The following is a 26,991-nucleotide window of genomic DNA, read 5'->3' on the forward strand; positions in this document are numbered from 1 at the left end:
CTTTGGCTGCTGTTAAATCTGCTGCAACAGAAGAGCAGGAGCTCTTCTAGCCTTCAGAAACCTTTTCTCCTCTTTCCAGGTCCACTGGGTAAGTGCTGGTCCCATCTGTCTTTTAGGTAAATTTTCTCTTCTTTGCTATGAGTTCCCCTTTTAGTCTCTCTACCCCCATACTAAACCAAACAATATTTCCTTGAATCAAGAAAAGAGTGAAAATTTCCAAATTCTAGTGGTTAATGTGAGTTCAGGACATTCTTTCTCCTTTCTGGAAGAGGTTTCACCAATTAAAGGAATATTGGTTGTTCAGCATCATTAATTATCGTTTCTGTGCTTCAGAGTAATCTTGTGACAACCCACCCATTTTTCTTGAAACTGAACTATGCCTCAAGAAATTAATGGAGTGTTTTGATTATTGCAAAGAGTTTGAGTGTATAAAATACTGTTTGTTATGGATGATCAAAAATATACAAAAATTTAAGGAAAATTGTGTTATGTGAATTTGGCAATCTAGTTATGTTTTCTCTCTACTGATTATCTTTAATTTGTCCTGTAAGTATCTTGTTCATAGATAGCTGTTTGCATGTCATCTTTCCCATTAAACTATGAGTTCTCTGATAGCAGATTCTGTCTTTTTATTTTTAATTCATTGAATAAAACAAGCATTTCCATAACATAATATAATTAAGAAAATTATTGCATATGAAATTGCAAACTTGAAAATATCTAAGGAAAAATAAGATCTTCAGCAGACTATCTTTTACCTCTCTTTCTATCTCCAGCACTTAATGCAGTACATGGCACATAGAAGGCACTTAATAAATGTTTATTAAATTGAATTTTGTCTTTTTTTGTTACTCCAGGACTTAGTACAGTGCTCTGAACACATTAAAAAATGCTTATTAACTGACTAACTAGTTAAAGGAATTGGAGACGTTTAAGTTGGAGAAGAGAAGCCCTGGGGAGGAGAGGATTATGTATGATATTTGTCTTCAAGTATTTGAGTAAAAGAATTGGATTAGTGCAGCATGTTCCCAGGAAACAAATCTAGAATCAATGAGTAGAAATGATGTAGAGGCTTAATGTAGAGGGACTACTGTAGAATTAGAATGATCTAAGAAGAGAATGGGGCTACTTTGAAATATCACAGGCTATATACATCTCCTCTTGGATATTATCATACCAAAGCTGACATGTCGTGTATGTTATAAAAGGAATTCACTTTCAAGTATAATTTGGGCATGATGCCATTGAAGTTCCATTCAATTCTGAAATGGGAAGATTCTCAATTTTCCTAAATTGCAAAGTACCATAGAGTGATCCACACAAGAGAAATTTGATTTAGCCACCTGAATTTTAGAATTCCCACAGCACACCTATTTAAATGTACTATTTCATTGATAATTTTTCTTTCATATCAGGATTTAAGGGAATTTCCATAAATAACACACATGTATACACACACAGAAAGTACTAAACAATTAGGACTATTATCATGCTTAGACTGAAAGCAGGATACATTTTATCAACAATACCTTTACTCAAAGTTCCATACTTTCCCATATTAATAAAACACCCTTTGCTTTCCCACAGTTGAACTTCATGGAAAACTTTGACCACTATTATTGACCTTGTCTTGTGTATTTGTAGAGATTAAAATGTGAAATACACACATTATAGTCTATCTCCACGATGCTTTTTTTCCCATGAATTATGTCCAAATGATAAAATCCAGGTATAAAAGGACTTTGGCATTTGATCCTATTGGTACAAAGGCCCTGAATATTCTACCATGGTAAGTTGTTTGGTTTTTTTTTTGTTTTGTTTTGTTTTGTTTTAATATAGCTGTTGGGGAAAAAAAATTGAGAATCTTTGTCTTGTCATGTGTGAATTATTATTATAAGATATCAAAACTTATGAATTCCTATATTTTTCTGATAACCTTTCTAATGAAATTCAATTGAATATTTCTTGATTGGTTTAGATGTTGGGGCTTTCGATTGTCACTCTTCTCCTCCTGGGCACAGTCAGAGGTAAGAAACAATAATTTAAACCAAGCAAGTTTTGACCAAAATAGCCTCAGCTTCAATATCATATATCTTACTGCCACCAGAGCAGAATTGTATTATACTGGCTGCCTCTATTCTGGATAGGGAAGACAGCACTGTAAGAAGTGATTTCAGGAAATGTAAGAGACTTTACTGTTTTTAATCATCCTGCCTTCCTCAATGCTTAGTACTTCCATTTAGATTTGACATGTCCACAATTAGATGATGTCTTGGGCTACGGTTTTGAAGACAAAAGGAAGGAGAGGAGAGTTTTTCATCATTTTGCCAGGAATTGACTCCAGCTTCTAGAGAGTCCAATCCCATCCAGCAGTCACACAGACACACAAAAAACTTTTCTCTTTAAATATTTAAGACTTAATTTTAAATTCACTTATTATAGGAAAGGAAGTCTGCTATGATGAACTTGGATGCTTTCCGGATGATGAACCTTGGGGTGGAACCATAACAAGACCACTTAAAGTTTTACCCTGGAGTCCAGAAAAGATCAACACCCGCTTTCTGCTCTACACAAATGAAAATCCAAACTTCTTTCAAGTAAGAGCTATGGTTATTTTAATTTTACATGTGCTTCATCCAATAGAGTTAATAACTTAATTTGAATTTCCTGGAAGCTGTCCTTTAGGCAAACAATGAAAATATAAAACTACAATAAAATAAGGGAAAATTTCATATTATGATTATCATTCTTTTATATCATCAAAGTGCTTCTTTGATACTTCAATGTGTTATGGAGTAAATTGAGATCCTCAAAGGGTATGTCAGCATAGCACAAGCTCTGTGTCCTAGGCACTATGCTAAGTGCTGGGAATGTAATGAAAGGCAAAACTCAATACAATCTAATAAACATTCATTAAATGATATTAGTCCAGCACCATAGATTTTTCTGTCTTCACATCTGTCCAAAGATCAGTCAGTGAATCACTCAACAATTAATAAACACCTCCTATATGCCAGGCACTGTTCAAACCATTGAAAATATAAAGTCAGAAACAGTCCCTCAAGAAACTTAATATAATGGGGAGATAATAAATAAAGAAGCTATGTACAAACAAAGAATATGTGTAATAATTTGAGATAACTTTAGAGAGAATATATTAACATTATGGGAAGCCAGGAAAGACTTATTACAAAAGGCAGGATTCTAACTGAAACTTGAAGAAAATCATGAAAGCCAAGAAAGAGAGCTTTTGGGGTATCAAGAACATTCAGTGAAAATTCATAGACTTTATGCTATAGAGTGTTTTATAGAAGGAATAGCTAGTTCAGTAAAAGGGAATCAATGGAAAGACTGCTGGACCTGAAATCAGAAACTCTAAGTTAAACTTTGATGCCTAAAGGATTTATAATCCCAGGTAATTCACTTAACTGAACAAGTCTGCCTCAGTTTCCCTCTTCTGTAAAAAAGGAGATCATAATAGCACTTTCATTTATATTCATAAACCACTGGACAATTGCTCTGTGGATACTGGTTGTTATTTTCATTTTGTTATCATATTATTATAGAAACAGCAATGTCACTGGATTGCAGAGAACATGGGAATAAGGTAGAAGAAGACTAGAAAGGATGAAAGTAGCTAATTTAAATAGGATTTTAAAAGACAAATAGAATTTTATATTTGATCCTATTAGGGAGTTACTGGAATTTATTGAATAGCAGAGTAATATAGTCAGACCTTTGCTTTAGAGAAAGCGATTTGATAGCTGAATGAAAGAAACACTGAAATGAGGAGAGATGTGACTAATTGAAGACTACTGCAATAGAACAGGTATGAAGTGAGAAGGGGCTGCACAAAGGGAGTGGAAATGTCAGGGGCAGAGAGGATATGTACAAAAGATATTGCTAATGTAGAATCAATAGGCCTTGGCAACAGATTGGATAAGAGGGAGTGAGGGAGACTGAAGTATTGGAGAGGATGCCTAAGTTGTTAGACCGGCTGACCAGAAAAAATGGTATTGCTCTTGACAGTGATAGGAACATAAGTTAAAAATGAAGGGTTTAGGGGAGATTATGGTAAGTTTAGTTTTGAACATTCCACATTTAAGATATCCATGGGACTTTCTTTTGATATATCCAAGAGGTCATGAAAAATGAGGTTAGGAGAAAAATTAGGACAAAATGAATAGTTTGAGAACCATGTGCATAAAAATTAAAAGTGGATACCCATAATTCTAGAACATATCTTCAGACTTGTGGGTCAGAAATCAGAGAATCCAGGTTCCAGGGTTATGATAGCACCCACAAATTGTAGCCTAGAAGACAGGAAATGATGTCCTTTTTTCCCATCTCTCCTTCAATATTCATAGCATCTTGCTTCCCTAGATACAAATTTAAGTTCACTCTTCTCTCATCAACTGTTTTCTTCCCTTCACTGAAATGACAAAGAGATGCCATTGATCATAGCCTATGCAACTTTTTGCTGACACATTGAATTGACATTTCCCTACTCTAAAAGGGAGAGACTGGTCTCACATAAATACAATGTGGCCTGCCCAAAAGAGTGAAGGACTGAAAAAGGCTTTATGGGGTATAGTCCCTTGATTTGACTACATGGAATATTAATGCCCACCATTACCACCTATATGACTTGGGTAATTTATGTAATCTCTGATTTTCTTCATCTGCAAAATGAAGGAATTGAATCTGAAGTCCACTGTAGTCTTCACTATATGATCTTCTGATCTCTCTCCTGTTCTCTTGGTTACATTCTACTCCAGACCTCTGATGAAACTCTGTTTTGCTGCTTCCAAATGCACCATCATTGTATATTATAATTTTCTGTGTTATATCATCCCCCAGACAATAAACTCTTTTTTATAATATAATTTGATAGGTGGCACAGTGGATTAGAATGGCAGATCTAAAGTCTGGGAGACATGAATTCAAATCCAGCCTCAAACACTTAGTAGTTGTGAGAACCTGGGTGAATCACTAAGCCCTGTATGCCTCAATTTTCTCAACCATAAAATGACGATAATAATATCTCTCAAGGTTGTTGTGAGGATCAAATGAGACAACATTTGTAAAAAAATTATCACAATGCCTAGCACACAGTAGGCATTTATTATTTCAAATTGAACTGACTTTACTCATATTGAGAACTACCACATAAATTGTTTAAGACCAAAAATAATATCTGGTGCTTTTTTTTTTTTTTTTTAAATCACAGACACTGCAATCATCAGAACCATCCACCATTGAGGATTCAAATTTCAAAACAGACCGGAAGACTCGTTTCATTATCCATGGCTACATAGACAAAGGAGAAGAAAACTGGCTGTTAAATATGTGCAAGGTATAAGGCAGATCCTTTTCTGTATTCCCTTAACCATATGTTCAAGTCACTCTAGTTAGTTTCCAAAGAAATTCTATATATATATATATATGTGTATGTGTGTGTGTGTATACACACATATATCTGATTTGTATCAAATATATATATATATATGTACATATATATATAAAATATAGTATATAATATTTGGAAATGAACTATATATATGTGTATACATATATATACATATATATATGGAGAGAGAGACAGACAGACAGACAGAATCTTTAAATAGGAAATTCTTTTAAATGACTCAGTTAAGTGATAATTCAAATTTACAAAAGAGATTGTTTTGGGGAGGAGATTAGGAATTTTAGAATGTTAAGAATTTGTATTGCATATATAACTGAATGAATATTCAGAAATATTTACTATACAATTTATAATATGTGTGTGTGTGTGTGTGTGTGTGTGTGTGTGTGTGTGTGAATAAACAGTCAGGAACACTTGGGTTCAAATAATGTCTCTGCTCCATATTGATTATGTAAACACAGGCAAATAGGAAATGATAACAAAAACATGCTTTGGGAGGACGGCATGTGATTGTTCACTTGACAAGATTATGTAGCTCAAATTTTCTTTAAATAGTAAGTTTCTTCTTAAAATTTAAAATTATTTATTTTATCCAAAATAAGTTTGCTGATATGTTTTCAGGATCACATAAAGCAAATAAAAAGTAATTTTTTTTACCCATGTAAGCTTTTCCACCTTAAAATGTTATATTAATATGATTTGTTATTATGGTGATTATTTTCTCATTTTATTGATCTTTCTTCAGAAGCTTGAAATGCAAAGTAGCATAAGCTCTGTGTTTTCTGTGTCTATCATCAGTGAAAATCATTTTTATTCAAGGAAGTCATTTTCTTTATAAACAGTTTTAATTTCTGTCTTATGAGTTCTACTCATGTTGAAGAATAATATAATCATTATTTTTCCCCATTTGGGTCAGTTCTTGTTACAATAAGGGGGATTTGAATGTCATTTGAATGAGAGGAAACCCAAAACTATGTTGATTTTATGAGCGATGAGGGGTTAAAAGAAAGAAGATACAATCTGGTAAAATTCTATGGCATAAACCATTGCATAAGCATAACAAACACATTACTTGCAAGAAGAAGCAGCAAAAAGAAAAACTATCCCTAAGATATAAATAACTTTTTTTTTTTTGTAATGCAGTACCTTGATTTTGTAATGCAGTACCCTTTTTCTGCTTTTTAAATAGCCAATTCAATAATGCTATGTTCCTCAAATCCATTAATAACTCTATCCATCCCTGAAATGGGTATTGGAAGCAGGAAAGTTACATGTGCATAAAACCAAAGATCTTGAATCTAAGGACATAGTTTTTTCCAGTGATTCATCTTTTTGTACCTGCTCCCATCCCAGTGAAACAAGTGTGCTATTTATATGGTGTGATAGATGAGATTCTCCAGCTCCTCCACATATATCAATGCTTTTATTTCCCTGGTATGATAGAATAGCACATATGAGTATCATATATATTTGCAAAGAATGATGCTAAATTGATTTTTTTGGGGAAATATGCCCCATTTTAACCTTGTGAGGTTGGATGTCTTATGAGGTAGGGCTGCTGAGGACCCATCAATTCCTTGGATATCTCTGGAGAAGTATTTCTTGTGAAATAATGTATTCTGTGCTGGACCTATTCAATTCTACTAGATATAAAAACTTTCACAGAATATGTTTCCACATGAGATATTGCTACTTATTAGTTACTATAACTACAATGATAAAAGCCTATTCATTTAAAAATTTACAAAGGAAATGCCCTTCAAGCCTGTTGGAAGATTCCCATTCCCTGTATATAGGAGTTGCACTGGGATGTTGTGGCTCCGGTCGGATTTTGGGTTTTCAGTAAGAAAACTGAATGATCTTTGCACTAATGCTTCTTCTTAAGGATTTTTCATTTTATATCCCAACCCTAGAATATGTTTCAAGTGGAAGAAGTGAACTGCATCTGTGTAGATTGGAAAGGGGGCTCCCAGACTACTTATTCCCAGGCTGCAAACAACATCCGTGTTGTAGGGGCTGAAGTTGCTAAAATGATTAAAGTTCTTTCAGTAAGTAGAAATGTGTTCATTCCGTGTGCCGCATTCATTATTTTGTGTAAACCAGATCTTCCTTGTTATGTCTCTACAACAGAATATAAGCTTCTTGAGGGAAGAGATTGTTTTGCTTTTAGGTTTTATAATCCCAGTTGATAAAACCATTGCCTTGTCCATAGGAGGTGTTAAATAAACACAGTATTATACTGAATATGTAGCTAGATGGCTCAGCATGCTGAGTCTGTTGTCAAGAAGATCCAAGTTCAAATTTGGCATCAGACATAAGTTGTATAACCCTGGGCCAGTCATTGAATCTGTTAGCCTTAGTTTCCTCAGCTGCAAAATGAGTTGGAGAAGGAAATTTCAAATCACTCCAAGTGTCTTTTTCAAGAAAGACAAAGGGACTATGAAAAGTCAAACCTCTAAACAACAACTCTATTGTTGCCCTTCCAAACAGACTTTGCCAAGAATTCTATAAAGGAATAAATCAAATAGAGATGAATAATGTTGTGCCCTTTACTTAGTGGGGTTGAGAATTTCTTTTGTCACTACCATATCATGTCAGAATCACTTCAGTGACTTCTTTCTACCCCAGGCTCTTATTTTTGTGATTTAACCGACCACAATCTCCTATGTCTATAGATACCAAATGTTCTCTTTCACAGCAAAAGGGCACCCAAAGGCCCAAGATTCATTATGTTTTATTACAAAAATGAATGGGCTTCATCCAGAGAAATGAGACCATAAGGAGAAATCACTGGTCTTAACCAGCTCTGGCCAATGGTCAAACAGCCCCAGAGCAAGTCAAAGTCATAGTTTGTATCAAGGGGATCTTGCAGAAGTCCAAGGGCATACAGCCATGAAATCATAGCATCCCTGACAAATAGTTCCCATTGCCAAAGGTGGGGAATATTTCTGTAATCAACATGGGCAGGAACCTAATGAGTTCATTTTTTGAAAATGTGTTTTTCCATTAGACCAACTATCAGTATCCACCTTCTAAAATCCACATCATTGGCCACAGTATAGGAGCTCATGCAGCTGGAGAGGCTGGGCGAAGGATACCTGGTCTGAGCAGAATTACAGGTAGGTGGGACTGATGATATTGCCCTGGTTCATCACAAAGCACTGCAAAGGCCACTGGACAATTTAAATGCCACTTTATTTTTCAAAGAGAATCGTTTCTTTTATTTTTGGCAAAGTAGATTATGTAAAGAATAAATATTTTAGGGAACCACAAATTTTAAAATGTTTGGTCCTTATAAATATGTGTAGCTTTCATAACTTTTTTTATTTACTTTTTCTTCTTTACTCTGTCTCTTTTCTCATTCTAATATAAATTTTGTATTGTCTCCTGTGAGTCCATGAAAGTCTCAGATTTTCCATTGTGCTGCTATATCTCTTTCCTCCACAATTTGTTATGCTTTCAGGAGCTGATTTTCATAAAAGAATAAGCAAAACAAACTTAAATTAATACCGTTGTGGTTGGAATGGATCAAGTCCCTACTGTTACAGGAGATATTTTGGAAAAGTGAGATAGTAGAGAGAGGGAGATTGAGCAAAAATGGAAGATTAGTAGCAACTCAGCTGAACTCTCTCAACATTACCCTCCAAACAACTTTAAAATCACACCTCAAATCAAATTCTGGAGCAGCAGAGCCAAGAAAATGGTCAAAGTGAGACATTTTTCCAGCCTAAAAAATCTTAGAAGGTCAGTAGAAAACTTTGGGGATTCCAGCAGCATTGGGAAGTCTAGGCTCAGAAACAATAAGGGGATCAGTCAAGTGGTTAGAAAGAAATGGCAGGGGACCCTTTATTGGCACTGGCTACAGCGAGCACTAATTGGAAATTCTACTATCCAGACACATTTCTGGGGCAGAGCAGTGAGGAGTTCTGAGGATCAGTCAGAAGGAGAAGGGGCCCTGGTCATAGTTCCAAGGCAAAGAGAGTTCTAGTGCTTGTTGCTAAAGGCTACCAGGAGTCCCTCCTGTGTGGAGTACAGATTAGAAGAGCAGTGCTCTCAGGATAACTCTACCTTGGAAGGACCAAAAACTTGCAGATCACAAGACCTAACTCTGAAAACAGCACCACAATAAAGTCAGTAGCTTAAAATAGTACCTGCCTACCTAAGGTGAGTAGAGCCAAACTTTAACATAAAATTCAATGTCAATAAATGGACTATAAAAATTAGCAAATAACAATAAAATAATTTGACTATAAAAAGCTACTATAGTGGCAGGGAAGAAAAAGGCATAAACTCATTTAAAAAATAAGGTAACAATAATCAAAGCCTCAAAAAAAATGCTAATTGGGCATGAGCCCAACAAGAACTCTTGCAAGAGTTTTTAAAAAGAGAGGAATGGGGGAGGAACAATTGGGAAAGGACATGAGAATGATGCAAGATAATTATGAAAAGAGAATTAACAGCTTAGTTAAAGAGAAAAAAAATATGGTAGAATATAGTACCTTAAAGAAAAAACCAAATTGTTCTAATGATAAAAGAGGCACAAAAAATTCACTGAAGAAAATAATTACTTAAAAATTAGAATTAGACAGGTGGAAGCTAATAATTCCACAAGAGATCAAGAAACAATAAAATCAAATCAAAAGAATGAAAAAATAGAAGAAAATGTAAAATATCTCATTGGAAAAACAACTGTTCTAGAAAATGGACTGAAGAGAGATTATTTTAAAATTATTGCACTATCTGAAAGCCATGATAAAAAAGAGTCTATTTATCATATTTCAAGAAATTATCAAGGAAAACTGCCTCAATATCTTAAGGTACAGAAAGCAAAACAGAGACTGAAAGAATCCACCAACAACTTCCTGAAAGAGATCCCAAAATGAAAACTCCCAGAAATATTACAGATAAATTCCAGAGCTTCTATGTCAAAAAGAAAATACTTGAAGCATCCAGAAAGAAACAATTTAGATATTGTGGAACCACAGTTAGAATTACATGATAGTTTAAAATAGAAGACTTTCAATATGATATTCCTGAAGGCCAAGGAGCTAGGATGATGACCAAGAATAACCTATCCAGAAAAACTGAGTATAATCTTTCAAGAGAAAAAAATGTATAATTAATGAAATGGAGGACCTTCAAGCAGTCCTGATGAAAATACCAGAACTGAATAGAAAATCTGATGTTCAACACAAGACTCAAGGGAAATATAATAAGGTAAAGATGAAAGAATAATAATAACAATCTCAACTAAGTTAAATTGTTTGCATTCCTATGGGAAGATGATACATTTAACTCAAGAATTCTACCATTATTAGAACAATTAAAAGCAGTTTACAAAGACAGAGATCATGAATGTGAAATGATTTTGTAGAATAATCTCCCCCAAAAAATGAGGCCATGAGAAAGAGAGATACACTAGAGAAAAGGAAAGGGAGAGATAGCATGGGGACATTTCCCCCACATAAAAAAGGTATACAAGGAAGATCTTTTATGAGAAAGGGGAAATGAAGAGATGTGATGGCAGGCAATGCATAAATCTCAATCTCATTGGAATTAATCCAAAGAGGGAGTAATAATGATATATATACACATATGCATACATAATATATTACACACATAATTTATATACATGCATGCACACATTAAATTGTGTATAAAACTGTAACTTAGCCAACAGGGAAAAATAGGAGGGGAAAGGGGTGAAATAAAGTGGGGGCATGGATAATAAAATTCAGGGCAGATTAAGGTATGGTGTAGAGGCAAAATAGACTTTTGAGGAAGGACAAGATTAAAAGAGAGACAGACTCAATATAACAAAATGGTGGGGAAAATAATCATAACTGTGAATAGGAATGGGCTCACCATAAAAAGGAAGCTCATCATAAAAAGAATGGATTAGAAATCAGAATTCAAAATAAGTTATTTACCAGAGAAACACTTGGAAAAGAAAGATACACAGAATTAGAATAAAAAGCTAGAGGAGAATGTAAAATGCTTCAGCTAAACTAAAAAAAAAGGCAGCGGTAGCAATCATGATCTCAGACAATGCAAAATCAAAAATAGACCTAATTAAAAGAGCTAATCAGGGAAAATACATTTTGCTAAAAAGTACACAGACAACAAGGTAATATCAAAAAATTGCAGAGAAAATTTCTCTGATAAAAGTTTTAATTTCTCAAATATATACAGGGTATAGAACTGAGTCAAATTTATAAAAATAAGATTCTTTCCCAAATTGATAAATGGTCAAAAGATATAAACAGGCAGTTTTATGTAAAAGAAATTAGGACTATATATAGTAATATGAAAAAAAAAATGTTCTAAATCATTATTAATTGAAGAAAATAAAATTTAAAAAATTCTGAGATTCTACCTCACATCTATTAAAATTAACAAATGCTAGAAGAGATAAGGAGAAAAATAGGCATGGAGTAGTGAACTGGTCCAACCATTTTTGAGAACAATTTGAAAATATAACCAAAGGGCTATAAAACTGTACCTACCCTTTGAGCCAACAATGTCTCTACTAGATCTGTATCCCAAAAGATCAAAGGAAAATAAATAGTGCATAAATGTACAAAAATATCTATAGGAGATCTTTTTGTGATAGTAAAGAATTGGAAGTTAAGAGGATTCTCATAAATTGGGATACGACTAAATAAGTTGTGGTATATGATTATGATGGAGTATGTTGGGAGAAATGACAAGGGGGAAGGTTTCAGAAAAAAAGACCTATATAAACTAATGCAAAATGAAGTGAGAAGAGCTAGGAGATTATTGTGCACAGTAATAGCAATATTAAAATCATGATCAATGTAAAAGATTTGGCTAAAATGATCCAAAACAAGGGCAAAGGGCTTATGATCAAAAATTATTATCCACTTCCAGAGAGAGAACCACTGAACTTTAAGTATAAATTAAAGTATAATGTTCTCGCTTTCCTATTTGGGTTTTCTTCAGGAAATATGGCTAATGTGGAAACTCATTTCGCATGATTTCATAGGTATGATTAATATCGTATTGCTTGCTTTCTCAGTGGGTAGGGGAGAGAGTAAGAAAGATGGAGAGAATTTAGAACTCAAAATTTGAAAAGAATATTTAAAAGAAATAATGTATTTTTTAAAGAGATGGGGGGGAAGCACAGTGGGAGTATTTCATTTCAGGATATAGAAATTTATCAGAGACTACTCCCCATTTTCCCATCTGAGTAATTATTCTAAGCTAACCTTTTTCCAGGACCCAGAGTAGTATGAAGAATACCTTTGCAGTGACCAAAGAGTTTTTGCCTGCGACAGTCTCATTTTTTCTCCTTTCCCTTCTCCTTAACTGAATTAGTCTTCTAAAGTTTATTTCAGATTTCCCATTCAAGATATAAAAATTGCTGGTAGCCTCTGAAGAAGGGTATAAAGCAAAGAAATTTTGCACCCTGATAGCACTGCTAACATAGTGAACACAAAAGCCAAGATATTGTGACCACAAAACAACACTAAATAAGAATCAAAAGACCTGGATTCAAATATTGGCTTTGCTTTTTTACAGTGATTTGTTTGTGGCAATAATAATAACTCAAACTTCTATGATACCTTAAGGTTTACAAAACACATTACTCAAAATAATTGTGTGAGGTAAGTAGTATTTGTTGTTATTACCTCTACTACATAAGTAAAATACCTAAGCCTTGGTAAAATTAATTAGTTTTTGCCATATTCCAGGGGTCCAAACCTAGCTCTTCTAACTCCTAACCAACATGTTTCCTATAATAACAGACAAATCTTTCCTGTGCCTCAGTTTCTTCAGCTGTTAAATGAGGGAAATAGGCTAATAATCACTGTGTTTCTTTCTAGTTTAGAAACTCTCATTCCACGAATTTCAGTCTAGGCTATGAAAGCTTGGTGAAATGTACTCCATGGACTTGGATGTGCATCTTGGAATGTAATCCATCCACTTTTAACTTCCTTTTATGGATTTTCATTTTACCTTTGCATCCTCAATTCCTAGAACAGAGCCTTAAATATAATAGATGATGAATAAATCCTTGTTGAATTGGAGTTTACTATGAAATCTAAAATGAAAGAGAGGAAAAGCCAACTAATTAATTCCTATAAAGCAAGCATTTTAAGATGTAAAGCATTATCATATCAACTGTAGCTTAGAGAAACAACTTCATATTATATCCTTTTCCCAGCCTGTTATAAAAGCACATTACATGATGCATCTTCATTGAATAAGAATTGCATCTTCATTAAAAGGGATCATTTGTAAAACTCCTCAACTACTTTGAGATAGTTTTCAGATTGCAGCTCATTAAAGCTCTTGCTGAAAAGAAAAGGAATCTGAAAAACAAAAAAATCATTCCTTTCTTCCTCCAAAAGTGATGATAATAATATAAAAAGAGGAAAATATAAAATTTATTCTCATATTTTATTTTAGAAATTCACAATATTTATTCATCAAGTTAAATTTGATGAATAGACAAAATCTAGCAATGAAGCACAAAGTCAAATATAAATATATTTGATTTCCTTTCCTTTAGGGCCATTCATATCATTACACCCTCTCCCCCATCAAGTATGGTAATGTGATTATAGATATTTACCCTTTCTTATACCTGTCCCACTCACAAACCCATAAATTTACATATAGCTAAAATAAAACTCCTTGAAGGCAGAAATGTTTGTGTTAATGTTTGAATCTGACATAGTAGGCACTAACTGTGTTTGTTTTATTGAGATGGGTTGAATTAACTAGATGTATATATAAATATTTCTTTTAGGATTAGATCCTGCAGAGTCTTCTTTTGAAGGTGCCCCAGAAGAAGTTAGGCTGGATGCTAGCGATGCTCTGTTTGTTGATGTGATTCACACTGATTCAGCTCCTTTGATCCCTAATTTGGGTGAGCCTTCATTCACTATGTTCCAATATTTTCCCTATAGTCAATTTTGGCACATTTTGTTACCAGAGTGATTGTTAACTCTAGAGCCATAAGTTTTGATTTTCTTGTCCTTCCCTGATTGCTTCAGGTTTTGGAACAACTGAACTAGTTGGTCATCTCGATTTCTTTCCAAATGGAGGAAAGGAAATGCCTGGATGTAAGAAGAACATCCTCTCACAGATTGTGGACATAGATGGCATCTGGGCCGGTAAGCCTATTTGGGAAATAATAACCATTGAAGAAAAATTATCCAATATCTTTGGCCGTGGGTAAAAAAAAAAAAAGTATTATGTGTTTTATTTTACCTACCAATACAGAACTTTGCATTAGGTTTTTTATTGTTATTTGTGTAAGAACATAGTTTTTTGTTTCTTTATACTGCCAAGTTAAACTTATTTTTTTTCATTATGGTTTAGAGTGGCAGAGAAAAAAAATCATGAATATATTTACTTCTCTGTGTCTTGAAGTATTATTTGATAATTTTCTTAATTAAAAACATATACATAAAAATTGCGATCATAATTAAAATTTTATAATTTTACAAAAAAACTAATCATTTAATTAGATTACAAGTATTTCAAAATTTTGCCAAGCTGCATCTAAATGACTTGTAAAATCTCATAATTATAATCAATATATAATCGATAATTACAAATATATCCTACAAAGAATAAGGACATGATTTCATTTATATAGAGAATTCCTGAGTGAGCAAACTTTCTCTACCAGATGCAGATCATCACATCTACTCTGCAATATATAGTCATAGAGAGTTGCCCCCTAGAGCAATGAGAGTTTCAATAGCTTGCCCAGGATAACAAAACCAATATGTATCAAAGATAAAACTTGATCTTAAATCTTCCTTGTCTTCAAAGTCTTTTTCTCAAACCAGTATGCTAAACTACTACTCATAGCCTGAAAACAATCTCAAAAACAAAAACAAAAAAGCTATCTGTTCAAAGAACAATATAAATGTTCAATAATAAGGAAATGATTAACTACATTGTTCATTCAGTAAAGAATGAAATTCTGTAATGCCATTATGATCAATGTGTAGGTATGAAGAAGACAAAGAAATATGTGAAAATCTTTATTAAATTATGGAAAAAGAAAAGCAGCATTATAAAAATGGCATAGGAGCTACCGAGATTAAATATGAGGAAACATGAATAAGAAGCAAGTTCTGAGAGAGACTCAAAGAAAATGACTGAGAAGTTGCTATGGTATTTTATGTACTGATATTTATTAAATTAAATGTTAAGCAAGTTTAGTTGATTTTATTCATATTTTATATTCTTTTTGGTGATACACTGTTTTAAAATTTAAAAAAAAATAAAATTATTTGCAATTGTAAATATGTTGTTAAAACAAATCCCTTGGGATGATTACTTGAATTTCAGTCCTCTGTAGATTTTACTATAGTAAACACGAGGCATAAATTTTATCATGAAATCCAATTTATAATTTATGTCCAAGAATGATGGCTATAAAATCTAGGGCTGATTCTAGAGTCCTCATTAGTTTTATCCTGGTTGGGATATTTTCCTTGAAGAATGTACAAATTTAATCTCTTTTATGTGATTCTGTTAAGTATAACCAGAACTTTTGTTCCCAGGAACTCGGGACTTTGTGGCTTGTAATCACTTGAGGAGCTACAAATATTATGCTGATAGCATCCTGGAGCCTGATGGTTTCACTGCATTCCCCTGTGTTAACTATAAGGCTTTTACAACTGTAAGTTATTCTTCTGTCTAGGTCAATGGATGTCATGGATGTCATGGAATCACACAATCACAAATCCATGATTTATTAATTTTGACTCACTTCAAAATATAGGAATAGAGTATCTATTAAAGGCTTGGATGAGGAGACAGACATACAAATATGGGATAGTAATAATGCAGGTGTGAAAATGAGTGGTACAACTGATAAGATTTCAGAGAAGGGGACAAGTAATAGGGGTCATAGTAACTAAAGAAAGCTTCATGGAGGAGTTGGGACTTGAAAAATGGATTAGTTGAAGAATGAGTGGGATTTAGTTAAGAGGAAAGGAGAGGACAAAATACTCTAGGTGAGGGATCACATTAAAAAAAAGTTTGATAATTGGAATGTACATTTGAGAAATAATGAGGAACTCAATTGAAGTAAAGGAGCAAGATTGAGAAATAGGAGATAAGATTGAATAGATAAATAAAAACATGTATGCTCAGCAGAAAATTTTGTATCTTAACTTTTTTTTTCCCTGAGGCAATTGGGCTTAAGTGACTTGTCTACGGTCATACAGACAGGAATTATTAAGAGTCTGAGACCAGATTTGAACTTCAGGGCTGGTACTCTATCCACTGCACCACTTAGCTGTCCCTATCTTAATTTTCTTATGATGAAGAGCCATCAAAAATTTTTGAGCTAGAGAGGAATACAATGAAAATAAAGATGATGTTTAATCCCAAAAATTGTAGGAATGAGAAAATGATAACCATATTGTAGGAAAATTCATAATGCATTCCAACATGGGACCTCAAATCATCTCAATTGTGCCTCTAAACAACCATGATATTGCTCAACTCTTTATTTTGTTTTTAACTAATCTAACTTAATAGTATGCCAAGAAATGCTTTTGTAAGAGTAAGACTGGTTTGAAAAGTCTAAACCAAATTGTCAAGCATATTAAGAGCATGCCTGTAATATCTGCTATTAAGTAGGTTGAAGATGGTAGATCAGTTGAACTCAGGAATTCTGAGTTGTAATGGGTTTAGCCAAAGAGATTTGGGGACAAAGTCCAGCATCGATGTAGAGAATCCATAGGAGCCGGAGTCGTGGTAGTGATGCAAGCAAGCAGTAAGGAGGAACAAAACAAACCTGATTATAAGTGTCCATGTCAGTCAATAGTACTATTGGGTCTGAATCAAACATTGAGTAAAACTTCTTACTTCTTAATTCAATTCAATTCAACAAACAAATTCAATTAACTAAGGATCTTCTAAAACTACTATAGATATAAAGACAAAAATGAAACACTCCCTGGTCTCAAGAACCTAACATTGTATTTACCAAAATTCCTTGGAAGGGATATTTAAAGAAAGAAACCGTTAGACCAAGCTCTTCATTTTAAAAAATGAAGAAATCGATTTGGAGTGGGGACATGTGGTGGTTATTCTAAGGCTGCACAGTTAGTAAAAAGACTCAGAATTAGAATCACATCTCATGAGTAATGTCCATTACTTTCTTAAATATGAAACCTGATTATTCTTTTCTTGTACCAAAAATAATGACATAGGATTATGGTTACATAGTCCTGTGATTGTTAAATGCATATAAGGAATTAGTCTGATTCTACATACCTACTTTTAGTTCAAAGAAATAGGTGATTTTAATGTTTTAATGCATCAAATTTTTATGTCAGGTTTTATTTTTTAAAATAATTTTCCTCATCAAAATGGGATGTTTGGAAATTATGGATGTCCAACTACAAAGAGACAAACTCTTCTGACAAACCAACCCATTTTTTCTCTAGCATTTTCAAAGAAATAGATGATTGTAATGTTTTAATAGGTCAAATTTTCATGTCAGGTTTTATTTTTAAAAATAATTTTCCTCATCAAAATAGGATATTTGGAAGTTATAGATGTTCAACCACAAAAGTGAACCATAAAGAGACAAAATCTTCTGATAAACCATTTTTTCCCCTCTTTAGCAAAAGTGCTTCCCCTGTCCAGAAGAAGGTTGCCCCCAGATGGGTCATTATGCTGATAAATATGCTGGGAAAACAAGTCAAGAAGGACAAAAATTCTTTTTGAACACTGGAGATGCAAGTGACTTTGCTAGTAAGTTGATATTTGGCTTCTCCCAATCTTTAAAACCTATATAAAGTCTAAATTCTATTGGATATCAATAGTTCTCCTATCACTTGAGGTGTAACAGCTGCTCTTGAACATTTAAGTGACTGAAAATTTTCCAAAAATCAATTTGATATGCCTCCAATAATATATCCTTTATAACCTGGATAGAAATTGCTCTAGAAAAAAAAAGCCAGTCCATTAAGGTCATTGAATGATGTGACTCAATTTGACTAATTGATATCTATAGCTGAGTAACTCCAGAAATATTATCTTTTTTTAGTTCATTTAATTTGTATTAAACAACAGATAATAGTGATGGGAGCTTGTCTGTCTTTGAGATTATATCAACAATAGCTATGCAAATTCAAGTATCTTGCATAGGCTGATCCAGCTTTCCACAACTTCTTATTTTATCACTTTGCTTATTTCAGAGAAAGCATGACCTATTCAGTAGGAAACTGGATCTGGAGTCAGGAAGATCTGAGTTCAAATCCTAAATTGGAACACTAACTGGCTATGTAATACTGAACAAGTCACCTAAATTTTTTTTTTGACTCATACAGCTCCCTAGGTCTTGCCCTCCAAACAATAGGCAAATTGCCATTGGTGGAAGGAATTCTTGTACTGGGAGTTCTTTACATTGCAGAAATCATAGAACCTTCCATTATTTGAGTTATTTCAGGCTACCCATTCATTCATTCAAAAAATTGTTTATATAATGTTATATTAAAGAGCCTATATAAGGTACAGGAAAGTGTATACACAGATATTGAGACATGGGATTTCTCTCAAAAAGGCTTATTTAATTTATAAACAACTTCATCCATTTATTAGTTCTTACTCACAACAAAGAAATTTGTTAAGGTTCCAAAATATATTTCCTATAGTCTGATCAATATTTTCTTTTACAAAGGTAGGAGAATAACTTCTAAAAATAAAACCAAGATAACTACATGCATTTACATGAAGCAAGTTTAAAGAAAGGAACAAGAATACATATTCAGTCTGAATTACGATGACTGGTTCAATCCAACAATGAAGTTTTTATAATTCATTGCTCTGTACAATTGAGACCTCCATGTAATAGATTTATTTTTAAAAGGAAACTGGTGATTCAGTTTTTCCATGGGTTTATGCACTGATACATGAAAGACCTGATCATTTTACATTAAATGTACATATCTAAAGTTATTTCAAGATAGGAAAACTGATTTCTTTTTCTTGTTAGAATTTTCTTCTTTTTAAATAATTTCTTAGAAATCAATACATTTATTTTATTCAACAGTCTCACAGAATAAAGTAAGAAGTATTTCTTATTGTCTTCTTATGCATTTTGATCTGAGTATATACAGATAGAGATCTACATTTCTGTATAAATATGCATATATGTTATGGAAACAAAGCTTTGGTTTATTTAGCTTCCATGTCTATCTATTAAGATATCTTCCTGTTTCTCTTGAGGATGGAGATACAAGGTGACTATCACTCTGTCTGGAAGAACAGTGACTGGTGGGGTAAAAGTTGCTCTGTATGGAAACAAAGGAAACACCAGACAATACAGCATCTTTAAGTAAGTTTCACATATTGTGATACATTTTATTATTCAATATATATTAATACAAATGTTCTTGAATATTCAGGAATAAGGTAATAGTCTTGCAATACTTAGTGCTAGGCAGAAAATATTTGGAATATCTGGTATTCAGTTCTGGGCATTATATCATGGGTATAATGACTAGATAGAGAGTATACACAAGTAGAACAGGATAGTTAAAAGGCCAAAGAAAGAGTCAGAGTGAGAAAGGTAAGGAGGATACAGTTATCTCCAAGCATTTGAAAGATTATCACATGGAAGAGAAATTATACTTATCCTGCTTTGTCTTGATGGTGAGAATTAGAAACAATGGATAGAATCAATCAAAACAAGTTTTTTAAAGCACTGTATTCTAACCTAATTACTTATTAGTTGCAAGTACATAGATTAAAACAATTCTTACTCACAATGCAAGTCTCCCATTGCATCCAGGACTATCCTGATTATATATACATAGACATAGGAAGGGAAAGTGAGGCAGATTACTTTGCACAACCCTCCCTCACTTAAATCCAATTTCCTTACTTGTCATGACATCCCTTCCTTGATGTCATGGTTTTCTTCAAGAATGAAGGACACAATTGCAAAAATATGAAATGCTCATGGGTGTGCTGAGCTAATATAATAAAAATGACAATTCTGCCTAAATTAATCTTCTTATTTAGGGTGCCATATCAATCAAACTCCCAAGAAATTATTTTAAAGAACTAGAAAAAATAATAACAAAGTTCATCTGGAAGAACAAAAGGTCAAGAATTTCAAGGCAATTAATGAAAAAAATGCAAATGAAGATAGTCTAGCTGTATCATTAAAACCATATTATAAAGCAGCAGTCATCAAAACTATTTATTACTAGCTAAGAAATAGAGTAGTTGATCAGTGGAATAGGTTAGGTTCATAGAACACAATAGTTAATGACTATAGTAAATCTAATGTTTGATAAACCCAAAGACCCCAGCTTCAAAAACAAGAACTCACTATTTAACAAAAATTGTTGGGAAAATTAGAAATTAGTATGGCAGAAACTGGGTATTGATTCATACCTAACACCTTATACTAAGAGAAGGTAGAAATAGGTTCATGATTTAGACATAACAATACTATAAGTACATTAGAGGAACAAAGGATAGTCTACTTTTCAAAACTGTTGAGAAGAAAGGCCAAAGAAGAACTAGAGTACATTATGGAATATAAAATGAATAATTTTAATTATATTAAATTAAAAAGATTTTGTACAAACAAAACTGGTGCAGACAAAATTAGAAGGAAAGCAGAATACGATGGGGGGTGGGGAGGTTGGAATCTTTATATCCAAGGGTTGTGATAAAGATCTCCTTTTTAAAATATATAGATAATTGATTCACATTTATAAGAATACAAGCCATTCTCCAATTGATAAATGATCAAAGAATATGAACAGATAATTTTCAGATGAAGAAATTAAAACCATTTCTTGTCATATGAAAAAAATGCTTTAAATCAGTATTGATCAGAGAAATGCAAATTAAGACAAATGTGAAGTACCACTACACACTTCTCAGATTGGCTAAGATGACAAGAAAAGATCATAATAAATGTTGGATGGGATGTGGGAAAACTGGGACACTAATGCATTGTTGGTGGAGTTGTTAACTGATCCAACCATTCTGGAGAGCAATTTGAAACTATGCCCAAAGGGCTATAAAACTGTGTATACTCTGTGATCCAGCAGATCTACTAGGCTTATATCCCAAAGAGATCTTGAAAAAGGGAAAAGTACCCACAAGTGCAAACATATTTCTAGAAACCCTTTTCGTAGTGGCAAAAAACTGGAAACTGAATGGATGCTCATCAGCTGGGGAATGGCTGAATAAATTATGTCATATGAATCCATAAAAAGGATTATTTCAGAAAGGCTCAGAAAGACTTACATAACTGATGCTAAGTTAATTGAATAGAACCAGGAGAACAATTTACACAACAAGATTATATGATGATCAATTCTGATAGATATGGCTCTTTTCAATAAGGAGATCATTTAAGCCAGTTCCAATAGTTTTGTGGAGAGAGCCATCTGCATCCAGAGAGAATACTGTGAGAATTCAGTGTAGATCACAACATAGCATTTTCACCTTTTTGTTATTTGCTTGCATTTTGTTTTCTTTCTCATTTTTTTTCCTTTTTTGATATGTTTTTTTCTTGTGCAGCATGATAATTGTGGAAATAGGTATAGAAGAATTGCTTATGTTTAATCTATATTGGATTAGGGGAGGAGGTGGGGGAAAGAAAGGGGAAAATTTTGTAACAAAAGGTTTTGCAAGGATGAATGTTGAAAATTATGCTTATGTTTTGAAAATAAAAAAAAAAACTTTCGTTAAAAAAAAAGTAGAAGGACAAACAACAACAATTTACAGTACAATGAAAGAAATTTAGAATTTCTACATGGAAAATTTATCTAACAACCAAGAACTTGCATTTAATGAGTGCCTATTCTAGGCCTGGCACTGTGGGAAGTGCCAGTGGATGGGAAGATGCTTGGAATGTGGAGGAAGTATCAGGTATGGTTTGGATTAATTGGGTTAATCAACTGAAACTTCAAGGAAAGACTGGCTGATCACATCAGGCATATTGTGGAGGAATTGAATCACTCAAGTAGATGGCCAGTCAGGTCAATTACACTCTAAAATTTTGTGTCCATCTACTATAAGATTTGTATCCCAAATGAAAGATAACTAGGTGACTAGAATGATGAAGCTAGATGTTAGAAAAAGCATTGAACTTTAAATTACAAAACCTAGTCTTGAGATCCCATTCTGACATTTATTATATGACCTTAAACAAGCCATTTATACTCTTTTCCTTTTTTTATTAAGTCTCTAATCACCAAATTATTGTAAGGAAAATCCTTCCTAAAACATATGGTTTTATGGACATTTAGACTATTAACATTTAAATAGATTTTAAAATTCCTCCACAAAATGAATGAAATACTAAAATTAACTGTGAATATATGCCGGATTTTTTGGTCTTATTTCCAATGCCACTGTTTGGTTTTATTATGTTTTAGTAGAACAGATTTTCTTTTCTAATGAGGAGGCCAATTTATCAACTCTGTAGTTATTCTTCTTGCAAAAAGGACAATATGAAAGTAATTATTTATAAGTCTTTAATGTGAATTTAAAATAATAAATGAAAGTCAAAGTGATATTAGGATAATTATATTGAATACAGATATTCAGGAGACTGGAGTTCAGATCTCATCTCTTGTGCTTAATAATTGTCTGACCTTGTATAATTCTATGAACTTCAGTTTCTTCATCTATAAAATGTAGATTTACATTTATTTTACAACAACAATGCTTGTTCTGAAGAAACTATTATATGAGTCTTAAAGCAAAATAGAAATTTGAATTTTTGTAACTCACATTTCAGAATTTTGACTTAGAAGCCACTAGGTGGCACAATGAATAGATTTCCTGGACCTGGAGGCAAGAAGACCTGAATTCAAATCCAATCTTTGATATTTGCTAGGGTATGACCAACCTTGACCAAATCATTAAGCCTCAATTTACACATCTGTAAAATGGAGATAATGATACCACTTACATCCCAGGGTTGTTTGGGGCGAAGGGGGGGGGGTGTTAGGGAGACAAAGGAGATCAATAAGTGTAAGATGCTTAGCATTGTGCCTGGTACATAGTAGGTACTATATAAATGCAAGCAATTATTATTATTATTATCACATCTCACCAGACTACTTCAGATTAGACATAGTTTGGATTTTAAGAAATCAAATGTCTTTTTACATTTTAACATCATCAAAATACAACTAGCTTTCCATTTTCTATATTTACTTGGTAATTCAGTTGAAAAATGAGCTGATAGCCCTAAGTAATAAAGAATATAATTTCATTCTAAGGTCTTTAGAGTCTATAACTACGAATATCTCTTTTCTTATTTTTCCAGGGGAGTACTCAAACCGCAAACTACTCATTCCAATGAGATTGATGTAGAGGTCGATGTTGGAAAACTGGAGAAAGTCAAATTTCTGTGGAATAACAATGTGATCAATCCAACCTTCCCCAAAGTGGGAGCCTCAAAGATCATCGTGCAAACAGATGATGGCAAAGAGTATGTATGATTATTAATATGAACTTAAGAATACTGGGAAAGATAAACATTTACAATGAAAATTTGCCCACAGAAAATCTATAATGATTAAGGCAAAAAAATTTTTGAAAATACTTGTCCTTATTACACCTTGTCTCCAAGCAAAGAATGACTGATAGATACCTTAAAATGTATCAGTCAAGCACTTAATAGGTACCCACTCTAGTTAGAGCAATAATGTGTTACGTTCTCTGGAGAATTGTGATTCTTGACTTCTAGCTAGGAAGATGAGACTTATATCCATGATAAAGTCCTTGAAGACAAAGCTATTCACTGTGTACTGTAAAATAGAGAAAAGGGACATTTATTAAAATATAATAAATGTAAAATAATTAAATAGGAATTATTGATACAGAAGTGATAGGTAGAAGGAAGCAGTGGAAAAAAAATAATAAATCAGACTTAGAATCAGGAAGACATAGATTCAATCCTTGTTGTTGTTGTTGTCCATCCGTTTCAATTGTGCCTGACTCTTCATGACTCCATTTAGGGTTTTCTTGGCAAAGATGCTGGAATGGTTTGACATTTCCTTCTCCAGCTCATTTTATAGATGAGGGAACTGAGGCAAACAGAGTTAAATTATTTGACCAGGGTCATATAGCTAGTAAGAGTGGATTTGGACTTGCAAAGATGTGTCCTCCTGACTCCAGGTCTGTTTTTTATGCATTATGGGGCCACTTTTGGTCCTAATTCAAATCCTATTGTTGCTAATTAGTTGTATAAGAATCACCAAGTCATTTAACCTTTCCAACCTTCAGTTTTCTTATTTCTAAATTATGGATGGTATTAATTACCTAATAAGGGTGTTGTGAGCCTTAAACAAGATAATGTATTTAAAATCATTTTGCAAATGTAGAAGTGTTATTAATATGGTCAATATTCATAATTTTAAATGTCTAAATTTTACATTTAAATTAAAATTTAAATTAAATTTAAAAAAATAAATTTCTAAACCACTTTGTATTTGAACCCCAAAGTAACCTGTGATGTCATTTTCATTTTAGAAATTTTAGAATTTTTAGAAATGAGAAAACTGAGGTTATAAGAGTTTAAGCAATTTACCCAGAATTGAAAAGTTAAAATGCATGGATAAATAGATCCTTCTGCCTCCAAAATTAGCAAAAAACCTTGCTATGCCAGATGACCTCAATGAGCAAAATCTAAAGAAAAAGTAGCAGATGCTGTGAAGACTGAATTTTGGGATTTATCTATCATCATAAAGCAAAAGGAAGAGAGGAGTCACCAAAAGAGACAGAGAAATAGCCAGAAAGGAAAGAGGATCTAATTAGGAGAGCACAATTAATATATCCTAATTGGGATACCTTAATGGTGGAGGCAAAGGGGAAGAGAGGCTTTTAAGAAGCAGGAGGTGGGTCAATAATGGGAAAAATATGAAAAGGTTAAAGAAAATAAAAACTGAGAAAAAATTGTTGGACTTCGATATCAGAACACTATTAATGTCCTTTGAGAGGATTAAGAAACAATTTTCTCAGAATTAAGGAGAATGTAAGTTGTAAAGAAGTATATGAAAAAATTGTGCATCAAAAAGTTGGAAAGTGGAATGAAAGAGAAAGCTTACAAGGGAGTTAGAAGAAACAAGAACAGGAACAAGAGAAGATTTATATTCAATGTCATTCGGTAAAATAAGCCACTTTCATTTGCTGAGTCCTACCATATGGTCATCATTGCTCTAGGTACTGCAGAGCAGGATTTCTTAAACTTATTTCACTTTTCACTTTTCCATGGAGAAGTTTTTTACATGACCCTAAATAGATAGGTATATAAAATAGGTATACAAATAAAATATTTACTAATGGCAAATCAAATTTCAGTATCCCACATTCAGTTACAAGAGTCTAGATGGAGTCAGGAACCAGAGTTTGAAAAAATTGGGCTTTAGAGAATAGAAAAGAAGCATAAATTATGTTCCTCAAGCAGCTTTTTATTTTTGCGGCGAAAGAAGATCCCTATCCCTGAAACTAAGTACACTGCAAGACCATTTATTAAGTGAAATACTTTGAAATCAAAAAAATCATTTCCAAAACATTCTGTCTCCTCCATTAATAGACAATAGAACAGCACAGAAATTGTATTTAACCCTAACAAATCTGACAAAGTATTGTTAAAGTACACATGTGTACACTCAAACATTCATGTTTTTCTTCACAGGTATAATTTCTGTAGTATGGAGACTGTGAAAGAAGATGTTTATCTCACTCTTACTCCCTGTTGAATGTGACCAAATGTTATCGCTACATTTACCTTAATAAAATTTTATTTTGCATCAATCTATTTCCTGGATATGTCACTTCAGTCAGTGCCTTTCTATGGGGAAACTTAAGACCTTGAAATATGGAATAAACTAAAGCAATAGGGAAATCAACACCTGAATATTTTCAGATTTTATAAAATTGTGTGGTTCAAGGATCAGTTTAATTTAAGTTCAGAAATGCTGAGTGAGGATTCTTTAAACTATAACTAAGCATGAAATCTGTCTACTAAGGCATATAAGAGTTTTGAGTTGCATTGATTGAGAAGTCTCACATGATTGAAATTATGTCTTCTTGAAGAATATGTATATGCAGTTAAACATCTGTTTAATAACTACTTTTCTGGGGTGGAAATGCATATTCAATTTTTATTTAGAGTTTAATCTACATTATTATTATTATTTCATCACTGTATTTTCTAGATCTATTTCTTAAATTTTTTTTCTACTCGCAAACTCTTTTTTCCAGGAGAAATTTTTACATGACCCTGGATATAAAAGTATTTAAAATGTACTTATGTAGAAATCAAACATTTACTGATAGTAAATCATAAATAAATTTATTTTAAAATAATTTTTTGTTTACATATAATTTTACCATTTATTAAAACTTGCATACTAATGAGATGGATATGCTTGTTTATTTTTACATAAATAATTAAATCTTTTTTTTTTTCTCCTGAGTCAATTGGGGTTAAGTGATGTGCCCAGGGTCACACAGCTAGGAAGTGTGACCTAAGAAGCTGAGGCCAAATTTGAATGAAGTTTTCCTGACTT

The 26,991-nt window shown here is 32.9% G+C and overlaps 1 protein-coding gene across 1 annotated transcript; it reads left to right on the top strand.

The window, feature by feature from the left end:
- Nucleotides 1-26,237, top strand: LOC127551613 (inactive pancreatic lipase-related protein 1-like). Its single transcript, XM_051981503.1, has 13 exons — nucleotides 1-88; nucleotides 1,979-2,027; nucleotides 2,443-2,597; nucleotides 5,231-5,356; nucleotides 7,342-7,476; nucleotides 8,439-8,547; nucleotides 14,205-14,324; nucleotides 14,452-14,571; nucleotides 15,979-16,097; nucleotides 18,058-18,187; nucleotides 19,664-19,772; nucleotides 23,742-23,906; nucleotides 26,115-26,237. The coding sequence occupies exons 2-13, from the start codon at nucleotides 1,979-1,981 to the stop codon at nucleotides 26,176-26,178; spliced, it is 1,401 nt and encodes a 466-aa protein (XP_051837463.1). The 5' UTR covers nucleotides 1-88; the 3' UTR covers nucleotides 26,179-26,237.
- The last annotated feature ends 754 nt before the right edge of the window (nucleotides 26,238-26,991 follow it).

Source organism: Antechinus flavipes, chromosome 2 (assembly GCF_016432865.1).
Source record: "Antechinus flavipes isolate AdamAnt ecotype Samford, QLD, Australia chromosome 2, AdamAnt_v2, whole genome shotgun sequence".
Lineage (NCBI taxonomy): Eukaryota > Metazoa > Chordata > Mammalia > Dasyuromorphia > Dasyuridae > Antechinus > Antechinus flavipes.